Source organism: Tamandua tetradactyla, chromosome 21 (assembly GCF_023851605.1).
Source record: "Tamandua tetradactyla isolate mTamTet1 chromosome 21, mTamTet1.pri, whole genome shotgun sequence".
Lineage (NCBI taxonomy): Eukaryota > Metazoa > Chordata > Mammalia > Pilosa > Myrmecophagidae > Tamandua > Tamandua tetradactyla.
In genome coordinates this window covers 6,458,932-6,470,759 of record NC_135347.1, presented here as the reverse complement: position 1 = coordinate 6,470,759, position 11,828 = coordinate 6,458,932, and the positions used below count along the sequence as shown (strand labels likewise).

Genomic DNA, 11,828 nt, shown 5'->3' with positions numbered 1-11,828 from the left:
TTGTTCTTATTGCACAGGTATTTTCATATGCAATAATACAGGTTAAGTGCATAACATAAAAGAATTGATTTTTCATAATTACAGATTATCCAATGAAAACTATTAAAGGAAATTTCTGAGTGCTTATTCTGCGTCAAACATTACGAAAAAAATGTTCTGTGTACATTATCTTATTTAATCCTCTCAACCACCACAGGGAGGTAAATATTATCCTAAATTAAAACTGAAGAGAGGAATCCAGGAAGGTAATCTGACTTGCCCAAGAAAATATAGGAAAGTAATATAGAGAAAATAATATACAAATAATATAAAGAAGACATGAGTAGGCTCCAGCAGTAATATGAGAGACCCAGATATTAACCATAAGAAAATAAACGGTCCAAAAATAAATGGGCAAAAGATTTGAACACCTAATTCATTAATCATAAAGAAAATGCAAAGTAAAAACACAATGAAATACCAATACAGACCTATTAGAATGGCTAAAATTAAAAAGACTGGCAGGGCCGGCCATGGTAGCTCAGCAGGCAGAGTTCAGCCTGCCATGCGGGAGACCCAGGTTTGATTCCTGTGTGCCTGCCTATGCCAAAAAAAAAAAACCTGTTGTAAAATTAAGAAGACTGGCAATATCAAGCACTGACAAGGATACAAAGGAACTGGAACTCCCAAGCACTGCTGGTAGGAATGTAAAATGGTACCATTTTGGAAAACAGTTTAAACAATTACCCCCCTTATGATCCAGGCATTCCAATGGAAGTTATTAACTCAAGAGAAATGAAACCATATGTCCATACAAAGATTTGCATGGGAATGCTCACAACAGCTTTATATGAATAGCAAACAACTAGAAACAAACAAAATGTCCATCAACTGGTGAAAGGATAAACAAATTGTAGCATATCTATTCATTGGAATACTCTCCAGCAATGAAAGGAATGAACTATTGACACAAACTACAGCATGAATGGATTGCAAAATAATTAAGCTAGTGAAAGAATTTGACAAAAAAATGAGTACATCTTGTATGATTCTACCTATATGAAATTCTAGAAAATCTAGAAAAATCTACATGGAGAAGAAAAACAGATCAGTTTTCTGCCTGGGGTGGAGTGGGGCAAAGAGAGGGAAAAGGGGAAATTACAAAGGGACATAAGGAAACTTTGGGGTTATGAATATATTCCTTATCTTGATGGTTTTACAGGTGTAAACATAAACCAACACACGTGAAATCATACACTACATAGTTGTAAATCAGCAACTATACCTCAGGAAAAGCTGTCAGTCATGCATATATTTACTTTTGTGTCTATATATTTTAATCTTTGCTCATTACCATTAACATTTTGACAATGGTTGTTGCTAGGTCGAGGAAAAATTTAGGATATTTTGAATTTTCTTCTGTGAGAACTTCTGCATTTTCTCAACTTCCTATAATCATTGTTTTTCTTTTAAGACTAAATGTTTTTCTAAGTTCAATTTTTTACTTGCTGCCCTCTTAAAAGATATGCATCTCTAAACTAAAAGACCAGAAAGTAAGATCAAGCTAGAGCTGTTTAAAGAAATCTTGATTTCTTTAAAATAAAGACAAAATTTATGTTTAAAAATAAAATATATGTATGTTGTATACCCGGGCTCGAGTCCTGGAGACTGCCCATGCCAACAAAATAAAATAAATAAATAAAAATAAAACAGATGTGTGTTTCAAAAGAAAGCATCGTGTTGCCACAGAGAATTACTACTGGCAATTATATCCACAGTTCCATTTGCTAAAAATAACCAAGAAATCCAAGTATGAAAAATACATTTTTGGACGTGGTGCTGTACATTCACAGATAAATAAACGGTGACTTCTTCATTATCTTTTCCTCCTTTGCCTTCCCCCCACGCCTTTGGTCTTTTGATAGAAAAAGGTCAAGCACGGTTGGGTCTTTCCTTTTTTGCAAGTCACGGTGACCACCCTCCTGCCAGCATTTTTAACCCCGGTGAAAATAATAAATCACAAACTCCCTAGAGCAGACATCTCGAGTTAACGACCGGGCGAGCCGTCCGGCTCCAGGGAGCTCAGTGACTTTCCGGCAGCCGCATCGGGCTGCAGAGACGCCTGGGCGGGGGGCCCGTCACAACCGCGGCCGGCGCCCCGCGTGGAGGGACCGGGCGTGTGACGCAGCCGCCGGTTGCCAAGGGACCCCCTCCGACTCCGCGGGGCGCCCGGGGAGCACCGGCCCCGCCGCACTTTGCCCTGAGCGGTGGAGCCATGCTGTCCTGTCTCTTGTCCTTCTCCAAGCATGTGAGCGCCTCGCTGGTGTCCCTGAGCCCCTGGGGTCCCCGCCTCCCCGTCCCCCACCGCGCGCTGGCCGCCGCCCTTCCCCGGCCCCCGGTCGGGCCGGCCGCCGCCCCCTCCAGGCTGCGCCAGAACTTCCACCCGGACTCCGAGGCCGCTGTCAACCGCCAGATCAACCTGGAGCTCCGCGCGTCCTACGTGTACTTGTCCATGGCCTATTACTTCTCCCGGGCCGACGTGGCCATGAACAACTTCGCCAGGTATTTCCTTCGCCTGTCTCGGGAGGAGACGGAGCACGCGGAGAAGCTGATGCTGCTGCAGAACCAGCGGGGAGGCCGGATCCGCCTGCAGGACATTAAGAAGCCGGACCAGGACGACTGGCAGAGCGGTCTCCACGCGATGGAGTGTGCGCTGGTCTTGGAGAAAAACGTGAACCAGTCGTTGCTGGACTTGCACGCTCTGGCCTCGGACAAAGGCGATCCCCACTTGTGTGACTTCCTGGAAACCCACTTCCTGAATGAGCAGGTGAAGTCTATCAAAGAGCTGGGTGACCACGTACACACCTTAGCTAAGATGGGGGCCCCGGATTCTGGCCTGGCCGAGTACCTTTTTGACAAACACACCCTCGGAGATGAAAACGTGCGGAACTAAGCCGCAGGCTGCCTTCCACATTGCCCAGTGGGGACCAGGACCTGGCGTCGGCCGTCTCCTTGTCCTTTAAATACACTGACCTGAAACCCCCACCTTTATACCCTACTCCTGTTATACTGTCCCTCCAATAAAATGACGTATACAGAAAATGTGTTTAGCCCCATGTTAACATGGGCTTTTTGCCCAGCGTCAATATACTTATTTTCCCAGCCTGTAAGGGTGCCTAGGATGCTGTGATGTGAAAGGGTTGCAGAAACCTATGGAAAAGTAGATGCAAACTGGCTTTCTCTGGTTACCAAATATTTTTCCTGACCACGATTCTACATTGCAATTCCAAAAGTTAAAGTTTCAATTCACATGCCTATTTTTTTCAAGACCTTATGTTCAAGGCTGAAGTGATAAAATATATAAAGTAAATATACATTTTATATTATATTATATATAAATATAAGGTAAATATACAGATAATTTAGCAAGATGAAGTATGCACATAGTTCTGTAAAAATTATTCCTGCAAAATTCCATGACAGTTTGCATCCTTTCCCAGAGTGTGCTCCAAGAAGTAGTAATGTCTAGAGATGATTGTTTTTAAAAAGATTTTGTGATCAAATACTTTCAGGACAAGCTACATAAGGTATAAATTCTGGCCCTGAAAAGCCATGATGATGTACATTATAAGGGTTCTGGAAGGTCTAGCATTTAAAAAAACAAACAAAAAAACATGGCTTATTTTCACATGGATCAATGTTACCCAAACATATTCAATATGGCTTTTTTTTTCCAATGATGATATAACAATCCACACACTTCACTGCTGGACTATATAGCCTCCCTTTTAACAGGCGAGAATGAATGAATACACTACAGAAAACATCCTTCTGTTGCCTTTAAAATGGAGGGGAAAGATCATGGGGTTGAAGGTCAAGAAGGGATCCAGAATGAAAAGGACATCCAGCTGGACAAATGTTTTCTTTAGACATGATGAGGATGACATAAGTGGGAGATTATTTGTTGAGCAGGCATTGGGCTGGACAAGGGTGCTGGACGGTGTGTGGAAAGATGGACAGGAGTTGTAGTGAGGCGAGGTTTGAACTTAATACAGTGGGCATTGGTGTGCTGGTTTGAAAGGATGTATGCCCCCTAGAAAAGCCAGGTTTTAATCAAAATCCCATTTCATAAAGGTAGAATAATCCCTATTCAATACTGTATGTTTGAAACTGTAATCAGATCATCTCTCTGGATGATGTGATTTAGTCAAGAGTGATTGTTAAACTGGATTAGGTGACAACATGTCTCCACCCATTTGGGTGGGTCTTGATTGGTTTACTGGAGTCCTGTAAAAGAGGAAGCATTTTGGAGAATGGGAGATTCAGAGAGGGCAAAGAATGCTGCAGCACCGCGGAGCAGAGAATGCTGCAGCACCGCGGAGCAGAGAATGCTGCAGCACCACAAAGCAGAGAGTCCACCAGCCAGAGACCTTTGGAGATGAAGAAGGAAAACGCCTCCTGGAGAGCTTCATGAAACTGGAAGCCAGGAAAGAAAGTTAGCAGATGATGCCGTATTCGCCATGTGCCCTTTCACTTGAGAGAGAAACCCTAAACTTCATTGGCCTTCTTGAACCAAGGTATCTTTCCCTGGATGCCTTTGATTGGACATTTCTATAGACTTCCTTTAATTGGGACATTTTCTCAGCCTTAGGACTGTAAACTAGCAACTTACTGGCAATGCCTTCATTCTTAGCAGAATGTTATGCTGAATTAAGCAATCTGAAGCTTACTCTGGTTGCACAGAATAAAAATTTGTAAACAACCTAAATGTCTGTGTTGTTTGGGTCCTCTGAGATGCACATGTCAAAAATGGGATATAAAAGTGTGCAAGGAATTCATTAGTAGAAACAGAAATGAAAATGCCTCAGAGAGGCAATGGGGAAGGAGCTGCAAAAAAAGAGGCAGGCAGAGTCTTCAGATCCCAGGCTGTCCCCAGGGAAGAAAGGAAGGAAAGTTGTGCATATAATTCTAAGGAAATTTCTGCAAGACTGTCAGGGAAGCCTCCAAAATCACTTGTCAGAGGGAATCCCAAGTGTCTCAGAAATGGGTCTAAGTATCTTTCGGGAGCAATCCTTAGGAAGCAAGGCCTTAGAGCAAACTAAGTAATGAACTGATTTCAGAGAAGAGCCACTGGGGTGGGGGATGGGGTGGGGTAGGGAGGGCCCTTGGCAAATTACATTCCCTGAAGTCCTAGATCTGAGAGGTATATGAGCATATCTGCCAGAAATTCAACAAAATAGCTTAAATTGAAATACTTTGCATTCATACAGTGGAACACCGTGCAAGTATTAAATATGATTTTGTCAAACATGAAAAATCACAATATGTTATCGTAAAAACATGTGTACTACAAGATTACATTATGACCCTGTATTGCATGTAAAAAGACTAGAAACACATTTACTAACTCACATAGTGAGATTGTGGTTAATATGTATTTTCTTGAATTACTTGTCTGTTTTTATATTTTTTATCATTGAAACATGTTATTCTCATAAGGAAAAAGAGTAAAAATATAAAAAGACAATAAAGGCTTGAATTATGGTAAAACTAGTGGTAATAGAAATAAGATGGTAGTGAGGGTTTAGAGGAGCTTCTTTTAAATTTTGCAACTAATTAGGGAGGGAGTTATGGAACTGGAGAATAGGAGATTTGAAAATAAATAGGGATCTCAGCAGGAGGAATAACTGCATAATGATTTTGGTTTTGATTATGCTGATCAATATCATTTTAAATTCTATCCTGAAGTGGACCTATTTTTCTCCTTAAGAATCCTACTACATTTCTGTAAAGAATTTCCTCTTCATTTCTTCCATATGAGTTTTTCAAACTGCATTTTGTAGTCCATTAATGTATCATGAAATTATTTAGTGAGCCACTATCACCTCTTTGTCAATAGAATAAAACTAAATTGAAATCATCAGAGCATGACACATGAAGTAAAGGTATTACCTCCTGAAACTTTCGTTTTGGTTGCGTGTGTATTTCTGTATTCACATCCTAGGTAGTGATATACCTTATTCTGTTTCAAAATCCAATACCCTCAGGGGGTGCGAGGGTAGCTCAGTGGTAGAATTCTCACCCGCCATGCAGGCACCCAGGTTCGAGTCCCAGCCCATGCACCTTCCCAAAAAACAAACAACAACAACAAAAAGAAACGAACAAAAATTCCGCAAAAGGTCTGCAATAATGGGATACTCACACACAGGAAAAGAAAGAAACATGATCCTGCCAGACAGCATACAAAAAAAAAAAACCAAAAAGGGGGCACGGGTAGTTTAGTGGTTAGAATGCCCACCTTTCATGTGGGAGACCCGGGTTCGATTCCCAGACCGTCAACCCCCCCCCCCAAAAAAAAAAAAACCAAAAAATCCAATACCCTAAATAATCATTTTACTCATTCTCCTTTTTCCTCAAAACTCTAAATATTCTCCTTCACCCCACTGTTTGTTGGTAACCCTCTTGATAGTAACATGAGAAACAATTACAAGAGAACTTCACTCTTTCCGCTCCTTAAATCAGATACTTATATCTGAATTCACATCCTAGCCTTTCTGTTCTGACACATTCAGACCGACTCCTAAGGCCAACCTCTCACTGCGTCCTGAACCCCCAGTCTCTCTCACTCCCATACACAGGGACACAAACATCACACCTACAATTATCCTCTGTTTCTCTTAAATCATCAGTTTTATCAGATGATTCCCATGAAAATGAAATGTGTTATTTCTCCTCATATTAAAAAAAAAAAGCCAACTTTGGACTCACATTCCCTTCAGGTGTTTACTGATCCCTTGCTAGTCCCTTGCTCCTGGGTTCTGTGCTTTCAGCATCTGTTCCTTTTGGGGTTCCTCACTTTGATTTTCCAGGGCTAGCTTTCATCTCTTGGCTTCTCTTGGCTCTCTCCTGGCTGCTTAACATCTCATGGCAATGTCTGTTGGGCTCCAAGCATCTCTAAACATCTGTATCTCTGTTCTCTCCATGTGTTGACCACTGTGTCAGCTCTGCTGTGAAGTTTCTGTGGGCTTTGAGGCTTCTAGCATTTCTGGCTCTCTCTCCAAAATGTTTCCTCTTTTAAAGGATTCCAGTAAGCTTATCAAGACCCACCTGGAATGGGTGGAGTCACGTCTCCAGTTAATCAAAGTTAATACCCACAATTGGGTGTGGCACATCTCCATGGAGAAAAGCTAAGCAAAAGATTCCAACCTACATTACTGAATCAGGATGAAAAGAAACAGCTGCTCCTAAAAAACTGGATCAGGATTAAAACATGGCTTTTCTTGGGTACATACTAGATTTAAACCAGCACACTCTTAACTCAACCAACTAGCAGGTTTTGTCAGTTCTTTCTTGAAACATTTCTGTTTTCCTGAAGGGCACCCGTCTTTCCCGACCCTTCTCCTTTCCCACTGGCTTCTATATTGAAGGCTCCTTTTCCAACTTCCCTTCATCTTTCAACATTGGAGTGACCCAGAATTCAGTCTTCATGTGGAGACCTCTCTTCTTCTTTTCTATATTTGCTCCCTAAAGATATCATCCAGACCATTGACTTTTACTTAAATACCATATATTATAGACAAATTTATATAGTTTGCTAGCACTTTTCTCTGAGCCCCCAGACTTGCATATCTAAATGCTTAATTGCTGTTTCCCCTAAGATGTCTAATGGACATCTCATAGTTAACGTGTTTAAAATTCTACTCATTGTATCACCCCCTCTCCCTAGACCTGTTCAACCCAGGTCTTTTACCCCATAATAAATGGAAACTCCATTCCACCAGTTTCTAAGGCTGAGCTATTCTTGACTACATCTTTTTTTATCTTCTCATACCTTACTCTGATCTTTCAGCAAATCCTATCACCTTCTTTAAAAATAGATTCTGAGTCTTATCACTTTCTTACAACTCTCTTCATTGGCCTTCTGGAACAGCCCACATTTTTTCCCCCTGCATTATTACATTTCACACTTGTGCTGCAGTAGAAACCAAGCTTTCAGTCCCAGCATGTTCCTGCCATTACTCTGGAGCCTAAAACCTCAGGAAGACATAGTCGAATCATACAAATGTTTATTTAGGGAAACTTGCATACAGGAGACATGGTCCAGGGCTGCAGCTGGACCCAAAGTAACACTCCACTATTCAAATGGGGACATGCAGCAGTATATATATAGAAAGAGAACAAAGAAAGCACAATGCCAGAGGTGTAATAAATCACACGACTTGGGAGCTAATTGGTGGAATGGGCATAACATTTCTTAATGTTCTTTCCCATTGTCTTTGTACAGAGGCCCTTATCTTTGTGGTCACAAGACTGGTTCTCTATATCTAATTCATGTGGCTATCTTTGCCCTGTACCTGTTTCTTTCTGTATCAGCTCTGTGCACCGTCCATGCTCTAGGCACCTGATACTGCCTGTACATGGAAGATCAATGACAGGTCAAGCATTCCTTCATTCCCATGAAGGGGGAAATAAGTCATAACAAGCCAAGGAGGCACTTGTTACCACTCTCTATCCTCTTACTTCATTTATTTCTCTACTCTCTATCCTCTTACTTCATTTATTTTTCTCTGTAGCACTTACCACAAACTGACAGACTTTTTTGCTTAGATTTTCTTCTTCTCTCACTAGAATGTAAGCTCTGTGGAGACTTCGTTTTGTTTATTTACTGTCTGCAGAGCTCTAGAGTAGTATGAGTCTCTTAGTAGATTCTCAATGAACATAAATGAATGAATGAGTGTGTGAGTGAATAAATAGACATATCCCAGCAGAATATGGAAGTTCTGGTCTGGATATTTCAAAAAGTTAGGATCAGAGAAGTAAATCTGGAGGTTATCTATACAGACATAAGTAGAACTGGAAGAGGCTAAAACTAACAAAGAAGAGAGCAGAGTAAAAAAGAAACAGAGGAGAGTGGCCCAAATACAGAAACTTGGAAGATTTGGGATGCTCTAATATTAGAGGATATTAGATAAGGAAGCCTAAAAAGGATATAGAAAAGGAACCAAAAATGGCAACAACAAAATCAGGTCTTGGAAACCATGAGAGAAGAGAGTTTCCATCGAATGCTGTGGAGCTTAACGAGGTTATGACTGAAAGGCCGTCAGAGATGGCAAGAAAGAATTCATTATGACCTTCAGAATAATGGCTGTAGGAATGGTTGAGAGAGAAAGCAGAATTCACAAAGTAAAGAATACAGAATTCTCTTTTGAGAAGCTTGTTGTTGTGTTGCTTTTTAAGTAATTGAAAGAGCAAGAGGGTTGGAAATGGCTGTACATGTACATGGAAAGACTTGAGAGGCAAGTGACAGAACAACATTCCAAGAGAGAATGAAGCACATGAGCTAAAGAGCTAGATATGCCTTGGGAGGACAGTTCTCCTAAACCAGCAGGCACAGGAGAGATAAGCAGTGGCTCAGCTCAAATTTCTAAATAGAGTAGCAAATGAATTCATCTGTTGAGAAATAACTTTCTATATTTTAATTGATTATAGTCATTAAATATACTTAATTTTATTTGTCAGATATCATTATAAAAATAACTACATGAAGTTATTTTACAGATGGAAAATAAGTCATTACCCTATGTTTTGTTTAAAAAAATGACTTGAGTTTTCACAAATGAAAAGCATGCACTTGGAATTGAGTCAAATGGAGTCTAAACTTCTAAACAAAAACCTAGTATACAGAAACAAATTACTTAAATCTCATAAATATCATGATAGATTGTACTAGTCCTATACATAAACACCCAGTAATGCCAAGATTCAAGGCCTTCAGACTTTCAGATAAATATAGCCCATTTCCCCAACACAAGCAGCTCTTAAAAAGCTTCACCTTTCACACCAATTGCTAATCAAGGTTTCTTCAGTTGATTTAAAAAGGTAGAAGTTCCTTGAAGAAGCACTTAATCTGCATGCACAAACCTCCAAGAATAAGAGATTTTATGTATACATTTATGTATTTGGGGGTAGGAGGTCTATGAATAAATTTTTTACCAAAACTTTGCCCCTACCCCAATTCTTTTTTTTACATGGGCAGGCACCAGGAATCGAAACTGGGTCCTCGCAGGGCAGGCAAGCATTCTTGCCTGCTGAGCCACCGTGGCCCACCCCCTACCCCAATTCTTGAAGCCAATAAAATTTACTTAACTTTCTAAGAATTTGAACTCTACCTTCTGTAACAGAGAAATTAGAATGTAAGGGGTGACGACGGTTGCTGAATCATTATATAGATATGCTTTTTTGCTTTTTTGGAGTTGACAGAGGGAAATACCTGAAATCTTTGAACTGTAATCCAACTGCCTTGATCTCTGATCATGATTGTATAGCCTTTATCTTGTGCCCTTGTGATTGTAAAACCCTTGTGACTGACCCTCACTTGTACCCATTTTATCCATTTTTTAGACTTTGCAGACTTGTAATCACTAAAGACAGCCCCTAATGTTTATTAATGAAGACCCTTGGGCCAGTCCAGAACTAATCCACTCCAAGTCCAAAGTTATCTTAATAACCAAAGCTAGAGCTAATCAACATGGGCCCTCCTGACATGCACAGTAGATTAGACTTGAACCTATAAGTCACCTATATCTTATTATAATACTAAAAATCACACCCATCATCATACTAAGGCTGTCATTTTCTTACATACATTCTGTGATTAAATATGTAATCAATCTGCACATCTTCAATTATCAGATCACCTCTAATTACATCACCTGGGGCCACTGTGCTCATTATTCCAAAACTTGTCCATCTTTTGCTGCTAAAAACCTATCAGAATTACTACAGTTTGGGTAGAAAGATTTTGGGGCTGATGGGCCATCTGATCTCCTGCTTCATACCTAGCAATGAACTTTCTCTCTTTTTGAAACCCCGTTGATTCAAGAATTGGTCATTAAACACATCAGGCAAAAGAATCCACCACTTTGTCCAGTAACACTTCAACCTTTCCATTCTCAGAGAAAAGACAGCAGGGCAAACACTTACCACCTCCACCGTAACTAAGAAAAGAGAGCGGAGAAAAGAGAGCAAATAGAGGCTCCCTCAGAAGACACTCTTTCTCCATTCCCTCTAAGACTGTACCAGGAGATACATTCAGGAAATGAACAACTAGATAACATGAATTATTACTAACCAGAACTGACAAGTGTGGTATCTTCGCTTACAGCAGACTGTTAAATATACACAATCAAGCAGTGTTCAGTGTATAAAATCAGAATGGTGCATCGGTAGCTTTCAAACACTTTACATTTCTATTCAGCAAGATTAAGACACTTGATGGATATATTTGTTAATGAATGAATAAATGAGCAAATACAATGTGTGTGTGTCTGTGTGTGTGTGTGTGTGTGTGTGCAGATGCTGAGTGTGAGACATCCAATGCTCCACAACAAGGGCGGGGCAGCCTGGCAATCCCAGAGGATAGACCTTAGACAAGCACTCAGGGTTGGGCTCCTTCCAAGCAGGTTGGGGCTGGCCAATTTCCCAGTACAGATGGTGGCCAAACAATCTCCAGAGAAAGATATCTAGTGCTATTTGAGATACCTTAGTCTCTCTCAAACCCTAAGCATCATATTTTCATAGACTGAAAATAGCAAAAAACATTTTCAATACCACAAAAGGACCATTAGACTAATAAAATGCTATCGCACAACCTTTACATAGATGCCAAGCAGTGGAGTCTGTTCATTAAGAGTTGAATGTAAAAACTCAGAAATGGACAGCACAATGCTACCTAACTGTAATACACTTATGTTAAAACACTGAATGAAGCTGCATGTGAGAATGATAGAGGGAGGAGGACTGGGGGCACAAATGAAATCAGAAAGAAAGATAGACACTAAAGACCGAGA

General features: G+C 40.5%; 1 protein-coding gene across 1 annotated transcript; it reads left to right on the top strand.

Annotated features, from left to right (window-relative positions):
* Positions 1 to 2,163: 2,163 nt before the first annotated feature.
* FTMT (ferritin mitochondrial) lies at positions 2,164 to 3,074 on the top strand. Its single transcript, XM_077138673.1, has one exon. It carries the CDS (start codon positions 2,255 to 2,257, stop codon positions 2,930 to 2,932), a length of 678 nt encoding a protein of 225 aa, XP_076994788.1. The 5' UTR covers positions 2,164 to 2,254; the 3' UTR covers positions 2,933 to 3,074.
* The last annotated feature ends 8,754 nt before the right edge of the window (positions 3,075 to 11,828 follow it).

Excerpts from the sequence above, each read along its gene's own strand:
- FTMT (XM_077138673.1), top strand. The coding sequence starts at position 2,255 with ATGCTGTCCTGTCTCTTGTCCTTCTCCAAGCATGTGAGCGCCTCGCTG.